Source organism: Haplochromis burtoni, unplaced genomic scaffold (assembly GCF_018398535.1).
Source record: "Haplochromis burtoni strain Fernald_Lab_line unplaced genomic scaffold, NCSU_Asbu1 Contig_263, whole genome shotgun sequence".
Lineage (NCBI taxonomy): Eukaryota > Metazoa > Chordata > Actinopteri > Cichliformes > Cichlidae > Haplochromis > Haplochromis burtoni.
Window position 1 is genome coordinate 508395 of NW_024582624.1, and position 22834 is coordinate 531228.

Here is a 22834-nt window from a genome sequence, read left to right on the forward strand (position 1 = left end):
GAGGCTGTTTTGGTTGGCCCTGTTGTTTTAATGCCACATGGATTTTGTAAACAGTAAAGTAGGAGTTGATATGTTCTGTGTAGTATATAGTTGGTATTATCACCCATTTTATTTCTGATTGTTTGGCTGCTGTCGGCTGGTTTCAGCCGTTTCCGGTACTTAAACCTCTTTGGCTTAGACCCATCTTAGTCAGAGTTTTGTCCATTTAGCGCCGCTAAAAGAAGCTCTAACGGCTAGCATGTAGCCTCGGTGAAGTTTTATGCTGCCTCTGAGTTTCTGCTTCGTCTCTCTGCTTCAGTAACGTTACGTGCGTGTCTGTCTCTATTTCCCCATCAGGTGGAGTATGGAGCCTCTGAGGCTGCTTTCCGTGGATCCATCAGACCGGGGCTCTCAGAGATGCAGGCTTGGTCCGGCCATGATGTCGGCGCTGGGTGTGCACCTGGGCTCCCCTCTGCTGGTGTCTGTCTCCGGAGGAAGCTGCCTGTGCACTGCCTGGCCCCGGGCTGACTTGGCAGAGGGCTTCCTGCAGATGGACCTGAAATGTTTCTCCCCCAGTCTTCTCTCTGAGCTCCCCTCGCACCTGAGCCTGGACCCCGCTCAGCTCACACCTGTGATCTGCTCCAAACTGAAAGGCGTCAGGATAACCGTGATAGTCCAGAGTGTCGATTTCAGGAAACGCACACCGCATCGCCTTGTTCATGAGCTCGTAAAAGACACGCTGAAAGGTGTTTGTGTCCATGATGGGTTTTTAATAAACCTGGAGGATTTCGACACAGAGATCAAATATGTTGTTATTGAAAGCATAAGTCCAGAGTCGGATAGTGCTGGATTCATCACCTCGAAGACTGCTGTTGAGATTGCTGGCGTCCAGACACTCCGACATTACAGGAGTCAGCTGCAGGACCGGCACACGGTGCAGCTGGGGGGGCTGGAGGAGGTGAATCAATTTAAATGACACCTTACAGCATTTTCTTTCCCACTGTACAGCACCTAATGTGTGTGGGCTTTTTGATTGTTTGTTTTTTACAACATTTTAGGTGTCTGCATCACTTAGAGAGATGCTGAAGCTGCCACTTCTCTATCCAAGCACACTGAGCTCTCTCGGTGTATCCTGTCCCAGAGGGGTGCTTCTGGTGGGGCCTCCAGGTGTAGGCAAAACCTTGCTGGTCCGCCAAGTGGTGGGTGAGGTGGGAGCCAGCTTGGTGGTGGTCAGAGGGCCAGAGGTAAAAAAGACGATACTAAACACATCTCATCATAATGTTGATGCCGTCTAATGTTCCTCGTAATACACGAAGCATTTTGCATGTAAATGCATTACCAGTAATTCTGAACAATAATTTCAGGTGGTGGGGGCTCGGCCGGGTGAGAGCGAGGAGACGCTGCGGGCCGTGTTCGAGCGTGCTCGATCGGCAGCAGATGAGGGTCCCTGTGTGCTGTTCTTAGACGAGCTGGACTCTCTGTGTCCGAGGAGAACCAGCTCGTCGGCACCGGAGAACCGGCTGGTTGCTCAGCTTCTCACACTCATGGACGGGATGAATCAGTCTGACCGCTTCCTCATCGTCGGAGCCACCAACCGGCCCAACAGCTTAGACCCAGCACTGCGCCGGCCAGGAAGATTTGACAGAGAGGTGCGTGTCCGCTCACTGTCACAGATCCTGTGTTTTTAATTTTTCTTGAGAAAGATGACATTTGATGACGTTTGTAATTCTTCAATTGGTTTCAGCTGTTTTTTTGTTTGTTTGTTTTTTCTGATTATAAGGCAAGATGTACCTTTTTTACTTTTATATAAAATAAATGTCCAGGTCGGTGAGTTGGTGCAGATACGTGTATGTGAGTCGTTAGTCTCTGAGTGTTCGCCTTTCCCACAGATTATAATCGGAGCTCCAACCTTGCAGCAGAGAAAGGCCATCTTGTCTGTCCTGTGTGAGAGGATGCCTGTGTGTCCCAGTGTGAACCAGACAGCGCTTGCACAAACAACTACAGGCTACGTGGGAGCAGACCTCAGTGCCCTGTGCCGGGAGGCCGCCATGCACGCTATACGGGAAGACTCCAAAGTAACCACAGCGACCTGTCACAGCGAAACAAAACACTAGTTTTTGCTTTTTTGCTACAGGAACAACTCACTTTATTGCAAATTGTGCAGCTGTGTTGTAATTGTAAAGTCAAAGTTGAAGCCTGAATAAGAATCACATTTAGAAATTCATCTCAAAAGGCTCACAGTGAATGTGTTCTTTAGATGTGTGAAAGATTACATAGGAAATAATAGGGAGACTGAGTGGATGACAGCTGTAAAAACCTGTTGCTGTTTCTGTCACACTGTCTGCAGTGTTCAGGGGAGCAGCTGGTGAGTATGAAGCACTTTCATGAGGCTTTGAAGTCGGTGCGTCCCTCTTGCCTTAGGAGCAGCATGGGCAGGACGGAGCTCTCTCCGGTGACCTGGGAGCAAATTGGAGGCCTGGATGACGTCAAACTCAAACTAAGACAGGTAGCTAATTGAGTGGCTTTGCTCAAAAATGCACATTTATGTATTCGGAGAAAAAACCTTATTACTGGAGGTTTATTTTCCCTCATTGTCTCCACGTCAAAGAGCATCGAGTGGCCGATGGCGCACCCTGAAGCCTTTGTTCGTCTAGGTCTGTGTCAACCTCGAGGCGTGCTGCTGTACGGGCCTCCGGGATGCGCAAAGACGACGCTCGTCAAAGCTGCCGCTACTTCCTCCAACTGTGCCTTCCTGTCTGTCAGTGGCGCTGACCTCTACTCTCCCTACGTCGGAGATTCAGAGAAGGCTTTAGCTCAGGTTCTTCCTTTTTATAATCTCGAACAGATGAGCATTAATGATTGTGTCCTCCCTTGTGTTTCGTCCACTAAGCCCTGCGTCTGTCTGTCCCCATGCAGCTGTTTCATCAGGCCCGGGCCTGCGCTCCAAGCATCCTGTTCCTCGATGAGATTGACTCACTGATTGGCTCGCGGTCACACAGTCAAACACCAAACAGCGTACAGACTCGTCTTCTCTCTGTGCTCCTCAACGAGATGGATGGAATCGGCCTGAAGACTCATGAGAGGAGAGGGACGGAGAAGATCCTCCAGGCAGAGGGAGTCGAGGAGAGTCACACACCTGAGCAGGTCAGCTTCTGGTTCTTCTCTTGAATTTCCAATTTGTTTTGTTTCATTTTGCTTTCGTGGCACACAGGTGAATGTAAAAATAGCACAGATTTTTTCAGGGGTAGACTTCAGATGTTTGGGGCTGACATCTATTGATCTTTGGCTTTACCCTTTTCCTATTGCCCCCAAAATTTCCACATTTGCTTGTAACAGCTGAATTTTTAAAAGTTTTTTGTTGTTTTTTTTAACCCTATTTTGAGGCAAACTCGTAAAGCTGATTCTGTATAAATGGTTTTTGCTGTTACAGCTTTCCAAAGTAACTGCCCTGAAGATCAGTCAACACTATCAGTCGGTTTCTTAATGAGTGAGGTAGATGTGTGGCGGTCATAATAAGAGCTTTTTGAATTCAGATACTAAAGGAAGTAACAAAGATGCGCTAAACGCTCCTTTATTACAGCTTTTAGCGGAGGACACACTGGAGCATCCTTTATGAAAGAGGACATAATACCATCCTGCAGTTCATTGTGACACACCATCCATCCATCTGTTCATAATTTAATCAACACTTTATGTGCTTTAACGGTTTGACAGTTGGACTGCCAGGAAGTGTGCAACAAAGATGTAATGGTTGTAGCCGCCACAAACAGACCTGACTGTTTAGACAGCGCCCTCCTCAGGCCCGGCAGACTTGATCACATCATTTATGTCCCACCACCAGACCATGAGGTAAAGGACTTCTCAAAACAGGACAAAAATATGTTACATTTACCAGCAATGTTGTAAGAAAGACTTACAACATGAAGAGGTCATTTAAAATAAAGTAACCGCGCCTCTCCTGTCAGCGTATCTGTGTTTAATGACCCTCACTTTCTAATATTTAGGCTCGACTTGCTGTCCTGAAGGTGTGCACAAAGCGTATGCCTGTGGGTGCCGATGTGCGGCTGGAGGATCTCGCAGCAAAGACCGAGCTTTTCTCTGGAGCTGACCTGGAAAATCTTTGCAAAGAGGTGACATAAACTTATGAAATGAATTCTTAGACTTGTAAAATGTAAAATCCTTTCTTGGCAGATAGATTTGAAATAACTGAAAATATCTGTTTGCTTTGCTTTTGTTTTTTTCCTCAGGCTGCTCTTTTGGCATTGCTGGACGGGAACATGGAAGCCTCAGACATCAAACACACGCATTTCCTGCGATCCCTCAGCAAAATGAGCTCCTCTCTGACTGCACAGCAGATCCACAAATATGAAACTCCTCCCCGATGACACACATAATGTTTGACTGATCTTAAAATTGTATCATTACTCAAATATTGTTTTAAAATAAAATAAAAAATTCTAAAATTTGACACACTCTCTCTCTTTTAGTCATTTCAAATAACATCCTTTTTGAGATCGGCTCGAAACCCAACCACCAGTTACTGACCTTCACTTTTACAACATGGCCATGGGAGGGCGCTGCAGACTTAGAAAATATATTGATCATCATCTATAGATGCGTTAACCTCCAGTGGTGCATTTCAGTACAGGAAACTCTCTCTGTGTACGTGCTTATCACCTCGTACAACCTCTCGTCCCGCCTCCATCTCATGAGCTCACACCGTGTCACACTTAAAAGGAGTTCCCAGCAGCAGGTAAACTGTCACAACATAGCTGCGTGTGAGACTGCTCCTCTTCAGTTTTGCAAGTGGATGCTTGAAGCCTTAAAATAACCACAGTTGAGTGGAAATACACTTAATTCCTCTTTGAGTGCTTAAAACCAATCAGAAAGATGTCTGGATTTTTCCAAATGTTGAGAAAAAGGAAGGAGGTAAGATCATCATCATCATTATTATTATTACTCTGTTGTATTGAGTTATATCCTGTGTGTGGGGCATTGTGTGTTTTAATTTGTTGGATTGTTTTTTGTGCTGTAGCTCATCCCTCTGATAGGGTTTATGGCTTTTGCTGCAACAGGAGCCACCTCTGCATCGATCTACTTTCTGCTCACTAAACCTGACGTTATGTGAGTGTTACAAAGCTCTTTCTCCTTTATTAAAATAATGCATTTGTCTTATGTTTTTTTAGATTCATTTGCACTTCTATCTTACTTTCACACCTGCTTAAACTCTGTTGTGTACAAATACTTAAGAATGCATTTAAATTTACTGTTTCTAGTTTGAATAAGACCAGCAACCCAGAGCCATGGGAGAGGCTGGACCCGTCAAAGCCCCAGAAGGTAATGTAATAACATTGCAGAGCACTTAATAATGTTTATATTCTGGCTAATAAGCCTTCCGGTTCTTATCAGCACCAAAATATAAGCAGACTCTCCTCCTGCAGCTTCAATCTGCTGAGTCATTGAGGAAAGAATTTTATCATTAACGCCGGTCATTAACGTCATCGAGAGAAAATAAATTACCACAAGTAATGGCACAGCCCCGGTGCGGCCACATCATTAAGTCTGTTCAGTGTAACACTTATAAATAGGTCAGACGAAGCCTCGTTATGTTTTTTTTCTTTTAAATTTCTGGCATTTCATTGCAGCTCATCACCATCAATCAGCAGTGGAAGCCCGTGGAGGAGCTGGAGATCGTGAAGAGCCTCACAAAGTGAAAGAGCCCGGGTTTCTCCCGAGAGTCACGCCTCCGCTCCCACCCCCCCATTAGTCTAACAGAATCGTTTCTGCACAAACTAGGACGCTTTGACACTCAGTGTGCGGAAATGCTTCTGCTCAACTGGTGGGGTTCACCCTGCTCTGTACTGACCTTTCTCAAGGACATCCATCACATCACACCACAATAGGCAAATATGGTAACTGACGACCGTGCAGCCTTTGAGTCCGAGGATGATAATGTTATCTTTCTCTGGGTCTCTGTCAGTATATATTATTACAGAAGTATATATCATTGAATTTATTTTGCCAAGGTTGGTGGTCCACGTGTTCTTGCTGTAGATGTGAATGTACGATAGTGTTTTAATGGAAAAGACACAGAATGTTGATTTATTTTGTAATGTACTGTACAGTGATAATAAATTATTTTAAAAATTTTCTGTCCCAGTGCTGCTTTTGTGCTTTATTCAAACTAACGTATTTAAATAAAACTATAAGCATCATTTAATTCTGAGAGTATGTTTGACCTAGAAATCCATTATGAAGTTAAATGTAGCCAAAAGAGATGCCACACATGGTTAGTTTTAAGCTCTTGTGCATTTTTCTTATTAACAGCAGCTTCATGACATCAACGCTGCTGTTTTTCACACCAAACATGCCAACTCATCAAAACAGGAATGGTGCAGGTGTTACTAATAAGCTTAACTAGCAATACGAGAACCCCGGGGCTAAAAGGCAGCTGAATGGAATTCAGTCTCATTATTCTAATGTGTTTGCACCTGATGTCCACATGCTATCTGTGACACGTCCTGTAAAATATCTCATTAAAAAGGCAGAACACCAAAAGCGGTTCAAAACTCACCTTTACACTTTTTCAAGTGAACATAGGAAATTTAGGGCAATCAAAATAAAGGAAGTTCCCTCTTAACTGATGAGGGACATTTTCCAAAATAAACACACTGCTAAAAATAAACCTATTAGCTAATTTATAAAATTAGAGATGCAAGCAAATGGGTCACGGGAGCAGATCTGCACAGGCAGCAAGAAATTAGCCGGACAGCCAGGCTGGACCACAAAATCCACTGTTGAATTTTTAAAAGCTTTACTAAGATACTACGAATCGCTGTTGCACACAGCCTCTTTAAGCTGGTTATCTTTTTCCAGCACACTGGTTATATAAGGAACATTCATTTGGGGGGTTTAAAGCTCCTCTTAGGCCTGTGTGTAATGAATTAAGAACAGAAAAAAAGGATGGCAACAGAGTCCCAATGGAGATGTATGCAATTTTCCATCCTCCCCCCTTCCCATTTCATCCCCACCGTTAACCTTGCAGCTCCATTCCAATGCTTCCCAGGTGTCACATGACCATAATTGACAAAATCCAACAATGCTCAAGCAGAAAAGTAAATAGAGATAGAGGCTAATAATCTCAATATCTATGAAAATAATAAGAAATAGCAAATAAACAATGAGATATATATATATATATTACAGTATAATATTATAAAAAATAAATATAATATTATATAATATTATATATATTATATCTTGTTGTTTTTAAGATAATTTGAATGTGGGTAATTTCATCTTATTTCAAAAGTTTTGCCAAATTCCAACAAGCACAGGGCCAGGTGCATGCTGATGGAGCATGTAGAGGTGACCAGCATCATGGTACCATTCTTTTAGCAGCTGTTGGTCAAACAAACAAGCCCCTATGGTAGTGCTTTGTGAGCACGGGGCAGGAAGACATGTCTGTATTTATTTTAAGCTAAGCTAAAGATATGATAGCCGAAGCTTCAAAGTGTGCAGGCGTGAAATAATACTCTGTTTAAAAAAAACAAAAACATTTACGTGCTGTAATATTTTGACTAAGAGTTGTTGATTTGGGTTTTTTTTTCTCTGTATGGTGAAAATAATGCTGTGATGCTGACTAAGAGCAATGTACAGGTCTTCTTATTATCACACAGCTACATGAGCCCCTTCCTCTGTTTGGATGAGTGAATCCTTCCTGAAAGGATAGCCTTAAGAATATGTCATAAAAAAAAATACTCCCCCACAAATAGTTGGATATGAAAGGAACAGGTGTAACTAGTAACAGTCAGTGGCTCTGTATTCAAGCATAACTGAAAAACATGCCAGCTTGGTACAATAGCAGCTTTTTGGGACATGGAGTGGTGCCATTATGGGCGTTATTAGACCCACCTGTCATTTTGCAGCAGTGACACGGAAGATTCCCTCAATTCCCTCAAGCAGCCACTGTCTAGGTTTTGATCATATTACATGATTTCATAACTAAACTGTTTGCCAAGCTTTGCCAAAGCTTGCATGCAATTGTATAGGTGTGTGTTTGGGTTTTTAAGCATTTGTCATCTGAGCAATTTTAATCCACAGCAACTGAGTAAACTCAATCTGCTGCACAAGACGCTCAGACTTAAAGTTCAGCATTAGACGGCTGTTTAGAATTGTTTAGGATGAACTTTTAGGATTCCATTTAGTTTTTTTCACCATCTAATCTCCACTCATCTGCTCCTTTTATGGCCGAGTGGGCATTCAGTGCTCCCATTGTGTTTCAGCATAACAGACAATCCTCTTAACACCCATACTGCATCTCATAAAAGAGCGATAACACCAGAAAGTGTCCGTCCTTTCAAGGCACCACGTGCCCTTCCACAGCCTGCTGAAACAGTGATGGTCCTTAAGGATGAGTCTTATGACTTATTAACCACTAAACAAAGAGAAAGTAAGCAGACGAGTAATGGGTTTTGTTTCCTGGTCCGTCTGGGCTGCGCTTATTTTTCAGGAAGTTCATTTTCTGCTTGGTTTCAGTTACATGTTGAATTATTAACGCACATGTCGCACATCTTAAAAAACATTTCCTTCCTCTGTTTCTCTGATGCTACATGTGCCGTGAGAGGTGTATATATATACTACACATACTGTGGACAAGAGCCAACTTGCACTGAGGCTGCCGGCTACAAGTGCTCTCATGTCAAATATAGGCTACTACAGGGGCAGAGGTCACACGCAACAGTCACAACATGCTTCTTTTATCAGGTAAGGGGAGCGCAGCTGAAAGCCTATTTAGGGGAACAATGACAGAAGAGGAAGGATATTTTGTGTCTCTGTGTGTTTGTGTGCGCGCTCGTACGTGGTGTTGGAATTTGTGTACGTGACTATGAAACACATCACGACACCACAAATCATGTGACGTCCAAGCAAAGCAGGTATTGTTTGCAGGGCACGTTAAAAAAAATAAGAGATGGAATTTCCCCCTCAGCTAACAGGAGTACAACTTTAAGACTTAAAAAGTTACCTTCTGCCATTTGTTGTCTCTGAATTAGTATTTTTTAAAAATGCATGTGTGTGAGCTTGAGTGTGATATGCTGCGACTGTAGTAGTTGGTTGTAACAGGAGAGAGACAACAGCAGCGTTTTATGGCCCCCTAAAGTATGCTAGGGCAGACAGGTACATGCTGTAAACAGTTCTTCCTTTGCCAGACTGCCTTTGGTTCACTGCTTCAGGGGTTTTTGATAAAGAAGCTGTTGCCTGGAAACTGGGGCACTCCTAGATTTTTTTGATATTGTCAGTACTTAACCTCTGATATGTCTACATTTTAAACATTAACTTTGCTCTGTGTATAAAAGCCTCTAACAATGACTCTTTTGATGCTCCATTGCATAATTATGAGTAATCTGGAGTATGTTTGTCTATTTAAAGCTAGATATTCACAAGCACACACTGTGTGTTGACATATTATAGGGTCCATTCAATAATACTTATTTATGTTCTAGTTTTTCAGTTTCATTCTGTGAAGACAATAATGGCTCCGTGTAACAACAAGGCATTCATTCAACACCACTCTGCACTGTCATGCTGGTAAAGGCAGTTTTGCTGTATAAACAATAGATTCACCATCCACCCATCCACCTATCTGCTCATCCATCCAATTAAGGGTTGTGGGAGGGGGGTGTGGGGGTGGGCTGGAGCCTATCCCAGATGTCACTGTGAAAGAGGTGTGGCACAATGCGGACGGGTTTCTAGTCCATCACAGGGCTGTTCACCACAAGGAAACATTACATTCTTTCGTTGTTTTTAGAAGTGCACCACCTAGCGTTGAACAGTGAGTGTACACTTACTGGCCACTTTATTAGGTACACCTTGCTACTTGTTGTGTCAAAAAGTAATCGTCTGAAAAATTTATTTTTGAATTCCTGTGTGGGGTTTTTTTAATGTCTAATATCTTTATTTATATTGGTAAATAAATAAAGTATAATATTATACTGTAATAAACAGGATTCATGAGGAATGTATATAAAAAGAAAATTTTGCAAGTATCTTCACAACTCTGCGTTCTTGTAAATTATCAATCACTTAAGTTATCTTTATAAAACTTTTTGTTGTTATATGTGTTATATATTCTGCCCTCTTGGCCAGATCTCTCTTGAAAAAGACATTTTTTATGTCAATGAGACTTTTTACCTGGATAAATAAATAAAATGAAAGAGTCACTTTGTCAGAAACTGATTGCAGCTTCTACCTATGATAGGAATGTTCTTTCTGGTTCAACATGGCTTAATATTATCATGAGAGTTATGTTTAGCATATTGTTTTTTTCACAGATTTTAGGCCATTTATTCATAGTCATTTATTACCGTTTCAATTCTCAAATCCCTTTTTTGGAACAACATCCAGGATGAACCTTCAGAGCAGCCTTAATTCTTCATGGCATAGTTTTAACAAGGTGCCCAAATTATTCCTCAACGAGTTTGGTACATAGTAGCATGACAGCATCACACAGTTGCTTCACTCTTCCATGATAAGAACCTACCTGTTCCACCACATCCCAAAGGCACTCTATTGGCTTGAGATCTGGTGCTTGTGAAGCCATTGCTATGATCAAGAAACCAACTGGAGATGACTTGAGCATGGTGGAAGCAGCCAACAGAAGATGGGCACACTGTGGTCATAAACGGCTTGATAACAAAAAGATTGAGGTAAGCTGTGGTGCTTAAATGGTCCAAAGTGTACCAAAGAAATATCTCCCACACCACCAGCAGCCTAAACGATTAATACAAGGCAGGATGAATCCATTGTTATATGTAATTTATCCTAATTCTGACCCTGGCATCCAGTTGCATCAGCAGAAATCTCATCAGACCAGACAACATTTTTTTACGGTTTTCTGTTGTCCAGTTTTGGTGAGCCTGTATGGAATTTGCATGTTATCCTCGTGCCAGCAGGTGTTCCCTGTTAACTGGTGATTCTAAAGTGGTCATGGATGTGAGACTGATGACGTTTTGATGAACTGTGCTGTACAAATGCATTCAAATGTGACATTTTTTACTGTGAAGCACTTTGGTGTACCCCCTGGTCATAAACGTGCTATATAAATAAAATTGTATTGTATTATATTGTACCTACTCTAAATGGCTAAATCTAAAGATTGAGTTGTGAAAAAAGTCACTTTTTCATATTTTAAATGTTATTCTTTATAAGTTAGTTACTTTCGTGTAGTATGAATGGCAACAGGTTAGATCTTAATGAATAGGAAAACTTTTTAAAAGTTTTTAAAATACAGTTAAAAGTCCAAAATCAATCCTCTCAGTCAAATTTTACAAAGCTGTACAGTGGGCCAATTCTTGCCCCTGGGCCTTATGTTTGACACCCACAGTCTTGACTATGGCTACATGCCCAGAGTTGCTGACATGTGATTGGCCAATTAGCTAGTATTAGCAACCAGCAGTTGAATAGATGTACTTAATAAAGTCAGTGTACACCTAAATGAGGTCTGTATTGAGCTACAATGTTTCTAACAAAGATTTGCAACTTCTATATTCAGGCTTCTTAAATTTCCAGTTCTCTCTTTTTTTTGTATGAGTAATATCATTCAGAATAAAATATTACAATTTCACAATTAGCAACAGAAAAGAGATAAAGAAAAGTTAACATTTGCCTCTGCTCACTGCAGTTCTAACTATTATTATGCTGCCTTGTGAGCTCGGTTTGTCAAGGAAATCATGGCAGAAACACAAAAAAATTAAAACATTTTATTACAAACAAAAACAGTGATACCGTTCCTGAATTTCCTTGGTGATTAATATCAGAGACATGGAAAGCTTTACGCACAACCCCCCCACAGCCTCTTAACAAGTGAAAGAAAGAACATTTTAAAGATCATAACTGGCAAATCGCACCCTCCTCCATCAAAACAACACAACTCTGAAATACTGGGAATACACCTGTCTGTGTTAAAATACTGTCAGTTGATGATATGGAAAAGAAAGTGGAGTATATAGGATGGATGATACCATGCTGAAGCTATCCATTTTAGCACGTCCCCTTAGTTAAAGTCATGATTTGATTGTCAGTTGCCTTCTCATCACAATTGAGAAAATGTCAGTATCAAAAAATGCCAATTAACTTTAAGTGATGGTCATTTTAGTAATTTAAGAATTTCTAAGGTTATTTATTCTCTTAAAGTCTGCCTTTTTACAGACATCAGCTAAATAACATGAAAGCTCCAAAGCACGTAATGAGCTATACTGTCTCCTGAAGGGATGCAGTGGTGCAGGTTTTGCTCACTTATTCCACTTGTAAAGAGTACAGCGCCTCACTCTGACCAAATATCTTGTTAGACATGAGGTATGTCAGCTGACATGCTTTGTACAGTAATAAAAATCATAATGTGCAGTTCTAACAAAAGGTAAGATTTACATCTTATAACAAAGCATCAGTGGTGACAAATCAATCTATAAAACAAAAAATAAAAGGTTACATGGTTTAGAAGAGGCCTTGATGGTGAATTAAGGGCAAGTTTTTGTCATTTGTCTCAGGTAAAACATTCAACTCCCACTTCAAAAGCTTTGCAAGCGTGAAGACGTGAGGCCCCCAGAGGCTGTAGATCTCTCTTAATTAGATCTGTTGTTATTCCTCTGCCTGTCCTTTGGCACCTCTCTTTTTCCATTTACATCAGTGTGCTGTGGATCCTGCTGTGGCATTGAGCTGCAGCAGCGCTGTTACATTCAGGGCTCTCTATATATTGCGTTCTCTGCCATCCGTCACTGTGTGATGAACTGCTGACCTCCCTCTTTAGGCGCTAGCCTCCTGGCAGTTTGTGCAACTGCGTGCCACCCTCTGCCTGTGTGTCTGGATCTGCACTGTGCACCTGGTGAGGCCGTAGGTGTGAAGCAGCATGTGTCGCGCCTTTGCCTGGACCTCCTCCCAGTTGTTAGCACTGGAGGGCGCTGTGCACACAAAGAGACCTTTAAATATATTATATATATACACACACACACACACACATACAAACAACAACAACTTGCAACTAACAAACAAACAGCTTATGATAATTAGGGCTGGTGACGCCAACAGACTGGCTCTGTGATTGGCTGCACACTGGACACCGTTTAAACTTTGGTGGAGAAATTATGCATCACGGATAATCCTGTCCACCGTCTGTACCACTTACTGGACAGGAGGCGTTTTCTCCTCTCAGATTCATTCAGCTGTGCTGCCGTGAGGACAGATGCAGGAAATCTCGCAGTAAGTCTAGACATTGCAACACATCTGTCTGAGCAGTATACCAACATGACCAGGCTTTCGATCGACAAACTTAAAAACCTCAGTCAGAGGTGAGGGGTGTGACAACAGCAGTTAGCAGCTTTCTTTGTTACTCCAGGCTTTCTGCTTCTGGCTCTGGGCATGCTTACGTCACATTAAATTCATCTGATCACAAACACATGCAGAAGAATAAATGTAATAGTATATTTACACTAGTGTGCTCTTTTTAAACTGCATGCACTTAAACATTAATGGTTACTCGGTGCATTCAGCTCTGACACTATCCCATAGCCTAATAAAGAAGAGAACTCGATTTGTTGTGTCACCATATCAAAGTGAAATTAATTTTTGATGATGAATAACCTAAAACTGTAACAGATCAGTTTTCTAATGTGTGCTGCAATTCCAACAGCAGAGGGAAAAAAAATAAAAGAGCCATCATCGAAGTTAATGTAAATTAAAGTGACAATGTGATGCTGTTTGTGTTGCCACGGCTGGGTCACATTTTGGCTGTGTTGACCTCTACAAGATGCATCTATATGTATTCCTGCAGCAGAGAATCCATTCTGAAGAGGATACCGTGAATAAAAGAATCAGTGAAAATGTGGCACTTCCAGTTTCAGTTTACTTCCAGGTGATTTTAACCTGAAACTCTGAACACAATCTGCTCCTGACCATGTTATGTGCTATGGTAATTTAATTCCGTTTGATTCAGAACCTACAACAATACAGAGAAATCCCCCAAAATCAAACAACTCCCTATGAGCAACCACTTAAAGAAAGTGGGGAGGAAAAACTCCCTTTTAACAGGAAGAAACCTCTGACAGAAACAAGCTCAGGGAGGGGTGGCCATCTGGGAAGTGTTAGCCGACACACTGTGGAGGAGAGTGAGAGGTTAATAATAATGAATGAATGCGGAGTGGTGTATAAACACACAGAGTGAGTGAAGAAGAAATACCCCCAGAAGCCTACAGCTATTGAAGCACCGTGACTCTTAACACTTTATTAGTTAATGGAGGGTTCATGGTCACCTGATCCAGCCCCAACTATGAACTTTATATTAAATTTAAAAAAAGAAAAGAAAAAAGGAAAGAAAGAAAAGAAAGTTTCAAGCCTAGTCTTAAAAGTAGAGAGGGTGTCTGTCTTTTGAATCTGACCTAGTCAAGTAAAAAGATTTCCAACCTGCACCGTTACAACACTACAACACATAACACACACAGACACTAAACTGCTTTACTGCACTGAACTGTATTCTGTTTTTACTTCGTTAAATCGGACAATTTTACACATTGTATTCTATTGAAGTGAAGTGGAACTCTATTGTAGTGCTTTACATATTTGCATAAGAAGCCAAAGACCCCAGGAGGGGACACGAATCCCTCTGGGGTTGTGTCAGGATGGTGTAAAACCTCTGCCAAATCAAACATGCAGAGCTACCCACTATTGTGACCCTTTCCTAAAGGTCAAATGGAGCAGATGAAAGTCGCTCTTTATACTATTGTACTGAGTTGCATAACCATTAAAGATAGTTGTTGTATGTTTGTTATAATTACATTTTTGGCTGCTTTAACACAGGCATGTCCAAGCTTCGGAATACATAAAGTTTATATTATCTTAAGGTGGACGTGGCCATTGTGAGTTTGGCATTCTGGTCATTGCTAAAGAAATCAAGAAATCAAATTTTTATCATATTTAATTTTAGGCTGATATCTGCAACTATTGTTGAACTGGCTTTTCTGTAGGCAGTGAAAGTTCACGCTCCAACTCCAACAATGACTGAACAGCTCCCTCTTGTGTACAATCTACAGCTTAGCGCACGAGTGGACTGTTCTGTGTGCCACATTTCAATACAGTTAAGTGGGTCAGAGTTAAACAGTGAAAGCCAGTTTTATACACTACTTTGTTGCATTGGCTTTATAAACACTTATTTCTAATTTTAAAGCAAAAGCTTGAATTAAAAACAGTCTATAGTTGTCTAACAATGATAAATAAATAAATGAAGAACTGGCACTTTACTTTTAAAATGGTGGAAAAAACATTTGTGTGGCCCAAACTTTTCAAACATACTCTAGCACGCTACATTTCGCAGCAACCAGTATGAGCACTTTTCCTGCAAATCTTCCCTGCTGTCAAGTCCGATGGGGCCAGAATTATGAAAACAAACAAGTCTGAAAACAAAGAAATTCCAGAGAAGGCTGTGATACAGATGGACAAAGACTCTGCACAGACCCTTCGCTTCTGACATTTAAAGCACAGACAAATCAGTACAGGAAATGGCGCAAATAAAAGAAGCTTGCTAAACCACAGCCCAGACGTGCTTCCTCAGCAGAAAGTTCATGACGTCACTAACTTGGCTCTATCTTGCACAAAAGAAGTCACTGCCAACAGATTTTTAAAATATATTTAAACTAGACTTAAAGGAATTCTTAATGTAAATTTTACTTTTTTTGTCAATTCTGACTACATGGTTATCATTGTATAAGCTCACTGAATAATTCTTGTTATTGATAATTGTTCTGCTCGTCCTGAAGGAAAAATTAAATCCAATTTGGTACTGGCAAAGTATACCTAATGAAGTGGCCAGTGAGTGTATTACATCCATTGTAAAGTACACGACTAAAGAAAAAGTGTTCATTATCTGTGTGCAAACAATGACAACTGTTTTTTGTGTGAAAAGAAGTTCTGTTTTTCAGTGTTTCAGTAGTTTCTAGGTAACATTCAAGAAGATGTTTCGTCAATCCCAAATTGAACAGGGTTTTTCCTGCATACAGAAATCCCCCCAAAAGCTTTAGCCAAATGAAAAATCACCTGCTCTGCACTGTCGTGAAATTGTGGTTTTTATTTTCAATCACATTACACATTTCTTATTGCAGCTACTCACTGAGCTGGAGATGCACCAGTGCTGCAGTCTTGTCTGCCGTCAGCGCCCAGACGTTCAGCTCATCGACTGATTGGACATCCTCCAGCTTAAGGAGGTCCTCTCTGATTCGCTGAGTGTCCAGGTGCCTGGGAACACCTGACACAGCAAGAGAAAACGTCAGCAAACAAATTAGTGTGCCCATCCCGCTCTACACTGTTTAAAGTAAACAGAATGCCCTGATGGGATTCTGCAACAGGAGATGGGACTTACCCTCCAAAACGATGACTCCTGTGTCTCGTAAGATGCGTAATGTGGTAAAAAGAACCAGAATGGAGAAGATGTACGTGCAGATGGGGTCTGCCAACTTTAACTCTGGCTGTGAAATCACAAAGCTACATCAAACCTCCTGAATCTTCTCAATTAATCTTCTTTTTATATTTTATTAATACAATTTATCATACATCAGACCTACACTGTTGTAAAGCTCCATAACTACTACTTCCAAAAGGCAAAATTCCCATGTTTAACAACTTCAGTGACATTTCCATTTTAGTTCGTTTAATTGGCTCTAAATGCAGGTTTGACAAGGACAAAGGGACATCAACACTTCTTTTTAACTTGTCACTGAGGAAGATAATAAAACAAAACTTTTTCACTTTATGCTGTGGAATAACATTCAAGATCATTTTCAATCAGTTATATTAAGTGTGTCTCAAATGAAATTTATGCAAAGCAAATACACCTGCAGTATTAAAAATAAATATAAGCTGTTAAAAAAAAAGCAAACAAACACATACCTTGAACCGGACAATGTAAGCAGCTATGAGCACTCCGACACTCTGGAGGAGATCTCCCAAAGCATGGATGAATGCAGCTCTTACGGCGAGGCTGCCATGTGGCCTCTGCTGCTGAGCCGACTGTGAACTTGAAGCACCAGCAGAGGCGGGAGACTGACCGTGGCTGTGGCTGTGGCCGTGGCCGTGGCTATGTGAGTGCAGGTGACCATCTTGGTTTAACAAGAAGCCCATTCTATCATAGCCAGGGAAGCAAACAAGAAGTAATTGAGTCATTTTGTATATTTTTTTCCCTGCTACCACCAGGGGTTTAAAGACTTGCAGTCACAAGCTGTGGTTAAACATTACACACTGAAGATGTGTGTAATGTTACTTACATAATGTTAACAGCCACCCCCACAGCTGCAGTGATGAGCATGACATCGCCGTCTATGCTGAAGTCCTGTTTTATTGTCCTCTGAACTGCCTCATAGAGCAGTATGCCAGTCAGTATATAGATGAGCAGCACACTGAGGACTGCTGCTACCACCTCTAGAAAGGAAGAAACAACCAGTTTATCTTTATCTACCAGTCTAGGAAATTAAGGCTTTTTTTTTTTTTAGACCATCCAATCTAATCTCGCATTTCTATTCAATGTTACTAAGTATTATCAGGCAACTTAGAATAAGACACTATCATGATATAACGCTTCTATGACACTAACCCCCCAAAAAGCAGAAATGATCTTATTCTTACTCAGTTACTATAACTCAGTTCATTCACTCTGCCCACTGTGGACCATTTTCTTCCTGTCAGGTTTAATTTTTACTGAAAGTTAAACAGAGTTTACTGCACCTTCACCCCCTGATCTAACATTTGTTTTCCAAGTTATATGCTGTTCCTGATCAAATATAATTTCTATTTATGGCTCAAACACAAGTCTAGTGTGAACCTTAATTTTAATTTAAGTGGACACCACCATGTGGGGTTTTCCCGGCTCAGAGAGACTTTTTCTTCTATGTAGGAAAAACCCTTCTATTTGTCTACTGACAAATTGTTCCTCCCCAATACCCTGTGTTAGTTTTTTCCCTGTTTTAGTTTATTTCTAGTCCACCTTAAGATCATGTTTTGCTTTGTATTATTTCACCATGTCTTATCCGAGCCAATGAGTATGCTGTTTAAGAAGACAAATCTTGGGAGAATGAAGAAATTTGTAGTGTTAAAAATCTGCTCTGTCATATTTATAAGTGTTGAACTGATAAAATGTAGCAGACCAAAGCAATCACGTGTCAAAGAGGTGCATATTAATTAATTAATGTATTAAAGAAAGAAAAAAGAAAAAAACAAAAGAAAAAACAGAACTATCCTGGTTTACATTACATTTAAATACAAAAAGAAAGAAAACTGTAAGTCAGGTTCCCTGCTGGGTCTTTTATTATCCCAGAGATTCCTCAGAGATGTCTTCCAATAACCACAGATTTCCACATTTCACAAATGGAACCAGCTAGGATGAACTTTTGGCATTTCTGACTTTTGGTCAAACAAAACAGAGAAAATTGAATGTGTTAACTAGGCCTTGCCTAGTAAACTAAACAAACTCTAAGATAAACTGATAATAAAAATTATGACGGACTGCAACTTTACAACACTTATGCTGGAATAATATTAGCTGAGGTCACAAAGCATTAGCTGAATGTAAACTAAAACACTCTAATATCAAACTATTTTCAGACACATTCCCTTCCATAGCTGATATTCTATTTCAAAGGTCTAACACAGTTTCAGCTAGAGAAGAAGAAAAGGGCAGTCAACACAAACAAATAGAGCAACTTAATCTAGGATTCGGGGGCCTTTAGATCCAAACAGAGTGACCACACTAGCCGCTGTATAAGGACTCCAAAACTTAGAAAACAATGCGTCCTGTAGTTCAAGTAGTTGCCATCTACATGAATGATTGCACTTCAACAAGAGTTTTGTAATAAATCCAGAGACACATGAAGACATTTATATATTTACTTTAACTCTACCGCCATAAAATAGAAACAGTGGTTTATAGGGATGGGTATCGTTTAGGTTTTATCCGATACTGGTGCCAAATCGGTACTTTTGAAACGGTGCCGGTGCTTAAACGGTGCTCGAACCGGTGCTTAAAGAATGGAGAACACAAAATTGGTCCAAAAACCTCTCATGTTCAGCTGGTTTTTTTGTAAAAAGATAACAATGTTAGCCTTTTCTGCAGCTATGTGGCATATATGGCATCACTCTTGGCTGGAAGCAGTGCTTAAACAATGGAAAAAACACAAACTTTGTCCAAAAACCTCTCATGTTTAGCTGTTTCCCACTTTTTCTTTGGTCATTTTAGCCTTTTTGGCCAGGGTGAAGGGAGTATCTGCCATCAAACAAGAAGACAGCCGCATGTAGCTATGATGATGTTTGCTAGTTCACCTTACATGCATTAATGTAATAACGTGGTTAGCCTACTCAACGTAAATTACACACGAACAACATTAAGCTACTCACGCAGAGAAGAACGGCTGCTGCTGCCATCATCATCCGTCATCATTTCTGCTACACTGGCAGGGCTAGGGGCCAGGACTCTATCTTCGGGTTTTTGGGGGATGTTGCTCCGGGTCCGATAACTGGCAACCCACCCGACGTGCACGGTGTGAGGTCTCGCAGCAAGCTATCAAATACGGCGCATTTCTCGGCTTTTAAAAAAAACGCTATGCGTCGCCAGGTGTTTCATCGGATTCTTGGTGTTACCTCCTTTGACAGTATCACAGTATCAGCTTAAAGCACTTGTTGCTGCTGAGTTTGCATATTTTGCTGTGAAGTACAGCCAGACTTTTGACCGCTTCGCCTTGGACATTTTTAATCTGTAGCTCTGCTCTAAAAGAACGTACGTACCTGGCCCCGCCTACTATCCTCGGAAACGTAAAATGATTGGCTAGAAGTGTATCACAGCTCAGGAAAAAAAAGCACCGAAATAAAGCACCGAAATGTGCGCTGCTTTTCGGTCTGGTTACTACCGTTTATGTCAGAACCGACACCGGTACCCATCCCTAGTGGTTTATAACCAAAGGATAAACATTCATAGCAGACAACATTAATAGAGTCAACATGACATTTATCAGTTTCTGGCAGAGCTTTTACAATTATGTATCTTTAATGCTGTAAAGCAGAGATGTCAAACGGATTTTACACCATGGGGCACATACTGCCCAAGTTTATCTTAAGTGGGCCGGACCAGTTAAAGTCCCCTTTCCATCAGTGTAAAGGAGTTTAACTACACATCTAATCCCTGAGATATCTTAATAAAAGAAATAAAAGGTGCAATTTCTCAGCACGTCTCTTTGGGCTTAAACTGTAAGAAATAAATCTTTAAAACAGAAAACGTTCTGGGAGTTCGTCGGCCAGGCAGACCTGGAATTATAACAAAAATGAGAACATACCTAGACGATGGAGTCCAAAAGTGAATCTCTTGGTTGGTGGTTTAGTCGTAAGAAAGAGGGCCAGCATAGAAAACAGAATACCCACAACATCGGCTAAGATGTGCAACGCATCGGTCATGATGGCTAAACTGTTGGACACATAACCACCTGAAAGCAAAACATAATAGTAATCACAAAACTTGTGTGTAACTAATACACCATTAAAAAGTACTGTTTTACTAGAGACAACTGAGACGTAAAGAAGACGAGCAGTCCAGTTCATGTGGGTTCAAAACAAGAACGGCAGATAAAACCTTGATTAAACATGACTTGTAGTTTGTGTTTTTCTACCATCTTTTTTTCTTTCTGGAATAATCATTTTTTAACCGGGGCTAAGTAAACTCACTAATCTATGAGATGGCTGGCGTCAAGAAATAAACAGGAGAGGTTTTAACCCATGCCTGAAATTAATGTTTGACGTGTATAATCAGTCATAGGATCTGCAGGCTGCCTGCAATCCTGACATGCAGCTTACACAGAACACCAATGAAGAAAATGCTGCCACTTTCTGACTCTCAAACTTTGAGACATGTGAATGAAATCTACTGGCTCACACTTACCTAATCTTCATGCTTTATGGTGTTTTTGTTTTAAGAAAGCTGGCCTTACATGGAAGCCTTTTATTGCTACTGACATCTCATTCGCCTCTTATCATTCATAGATCTGTTATTAAGTTTCCTCTTGTGATCAACCACACAGCGACAAAGGTCCATTTCTTACCTATAATTTCACCCGTCATAAAGAGAAAATACAGCAAAGCTGCAATGCCAAGCTTCTTCATCACCCTCCTGTGTTTGATGGCCTCCCGCTTTCTAGTGCAGCTGTCACAAGGATCCATGTTTAGCCCCGGGCTGCCCAGGCTGGAAGACGAGTCCAGCAGGGAGTCATCATCATCTGCCACCAGCGTGTTCACGGCCACACCGTTGGACGAAGCTCCGGCGGAATAGTCCGACATCTCTCCAGACACCACGACCTTCAGCTTGTTGAATCTGGGCGCCTCATCATCCGCCAGCTCGTCCGAAAAATCGAAAGGTGCCGTGTCGCTCAGGTCCCAGTCGCTTCGCTCCCTCCTGAAGGCGGACCGCACCTTGCCGAACAGGCTCCCACCTGACATCTTTGATACCGATAAGGGTGAGCTCTGTCTGTAGGCTGCTGTTCTCTGGGGTAATCATTCACGCTTTTCTAGCGGGTGCTCGACGGTGGGATTGTACGTCTACTCCATCCTAGCAACTGCAGGACAAAAAAAATAAGTGATATCAAAAACACACAGAAAGCATCCCTTCACGTTCGCACAGCTCACCGATTTCTACAGCGGGGTCTCAAAGAGCTATTTACACGACTGACAAAACGCTGAACTTACGTTTCAAATATTAAACCTCAAGTCGCTCACTTTTCCACGTGAGCCGATGAACTTTGAGTTCAACAGTCCCCCTAAAAACAGTATTGGCTAAACAGTAGCAAGCTAGCTAGTAAACGTTAGCTACCCTGTGGTGTTGGCTTGTGACTCTCACACAGTCAGAAAAGCGCGGAAGACTGTGAGGAAACATGAGCGGGACTTACCACTAACTGTTCCCTCAGACTGTTCAAACTTATTTCGTTCCCACGTTAAAAACGGTCATGTCAAATGTGGTTGAACCGTCAGAGTCGAGGAAAAGAACTACCTCTGTACTGCTGTTGACACATTCCCAGCAGCAAGTTTGGTTTCACAGGCACAGTCACGTGATTACACAGATCACATGACGGGTCTTTTTTTTTCCTTTTAAGACGCAGTGACAAATCCAAAATATTTCCGCTCTGTTTTCTTCTTTTTTGTTGCTAACATAGCCGTACTAATCACGGCTACAGTTACTGATACATGCCGATTAAACCAGGTAAGGTGCTGACTGCTGTTTACAGACTGCCGAGCCGCTGCTCTGCCTCTCGTGGATCACGCTGTGCTCATTATGGAGCAGCTGAGCAAGCTAGCTAGTTCTTCACAACCTTTACATACCTGATGCTCGATCAGCTGATATTTGCCTCTAGATAAAACAGTAAAAGCCGACTGTCTGCCTTTTCTGTGCCTCTTTGTAGGGTAGAAAAGCACTGGGTCAGTAGAATCGTCACATATGGAGGTAGAAGGAATGGAAGATGAAGGATCTTCGTCCCAAAGTGAACTTCCTCACAGTGAAGGTGTGTGTCAGTGTGTGTGTGTGTTTAAACCTCTGCTGCCTACACTTGAATTTGCGGTTGGCTTTAACTGCAAGCCCTGACATGGCAGCTCAGGCATCCTCAAGTAGTTGTAAAAGGTTTTTAATCTACAGCTGAAAGAACGGTTTGTGGAGTTACCAGTATTTCTGCATTTTTTTACGCATAACGTAGTCAAGGTTTATATAGGTCACAACTATAGATCCACACAGCATGACAAATACATTCACACGACCTCAGCAGTGTTATAGATATGTGAGAAATTTCACAAAGCC

At 41.4% G+C, this 22834-nt stretch overlaps 4 protein-coding genes across 9 annotated transcripts in view; 3 read left to right on the top strand and 1 right to left on the bottom strand.

Moving 5' to 3' along the window:
• The first annotated feature begins 4 nt into the window (after nt 1-4).
• On the top strand, nt 5-4447 carry spata5l1 (spermatogenesis associated 5-like 1). Of its 2 annotated transcripts, XM_005939145.3 has the most exons (11): nt 5-155; nt 337-937; nt 1038-1223; nt 1344-1628; nt 1869-2054; nt 2327-2485; nt 2588-2797; nt 2896-3123; nt 3694-3828; nt 3984-4109; nt 4227-4447. In XM_005939145.3, the coding sequence occupies exons 2-11, from the start codon at nt 344-346 to the stop codon at nt 4362-4364; spliced, it is 2247 nt and encodes a 748-aa protein (XP_005939207.1). In that variant the 5' UTR covers nt 5-155; nt 337-343; the 3' UTR covers nt 4365-4447. The 2 variants fall into 2 exon arrangements, with proteins under 2 accessions (XP_005939207.1, XP_014194514.1); XM_014339028.2 differs by lacking the exon at nt 5-155 and having other exon boundaries at nt 171-937.
• A 273-nt stretch (nt 4448-4720) lies between these two features.
• cunh15orf48 (chromosome unknown C15orf48 homolog) lies at nt 4721-6128 on the top strand. Its single transcript, XM_005939144.3, has 4 exons — nt 4721-4908; nt 5015-5103; nt 5256-5316; nt 5625-6128. The coding sequence occupies exons 1-4, from the start codon at nt 4870-4872 to the stop codon at nt 5691-5693; spliced, it is 258 nt and encodes an 85-aa protein (XP_005939206.1). The 5' UTR covers nt 4721-4869; the 3' UTR covers nt 5694-6128.
• A 5596-nt stretch (nt 6129-11724) lies between these two features.
• slc30a4 (solute carrier family 30 member 4) lies at nt 11725-22562 on the bottom strand. 5 transcript variants are annotated; one of them, XM_042227471.1, is made up of 8 exons: nt 22366-22562; nt 21096-21605; nt 20337-20483; nt 17283-17436; nt 16909-17140; nt 16382-16487; nt 16133-16267; nt 11725-12953 (listed from the first exon to the last, which is right to left on the bottom strand). In XM_042227471.1, the coding sequence occupies exons 2-8, from the start codon at nt 21487-21489 to the stop codon at nt 12781-12783; spliced, it is 1341 nt and encodes a 446-aa protein (XP_042083405.1). In that variant the 5' UTR covers nt 21490-21605; nt 22366-22562; the 3' UTR covers nt 11725-12780. The 5 variants fall into 5 exon arrangements, with proteins under 5 accessions (XP_042083405.1, XP_042083407.1, XP_042083404.1 ...); XM_042227473.1 differs by lacking the exon at nt 22366-22562 and adding an exon at nt 22037-22140; XM_042227470.1 differs by lacking the exon at nt 22366-22562 and adding an exon at nt 21936-22079.
• The window catches only part of bloc1s6 (biogenesis of lysosomal organelles complex-1, subunit 6, pallidin), a 4402-nt gene continuing 4019 nt past the window's right edge, over nt 22452-22834 (top strand). The window contains exon 1 of the mRNA XM_005939146.2: nt 22452-22544. Within this exon, the coding sequence (XP_005939208.1) occupies nt 22481-22544 (64 nt within the window). The 5' untranslated portion in view covers nt 22452-22480. The remainder of the gene's footprint in view (nt 22545-22834) is intronic.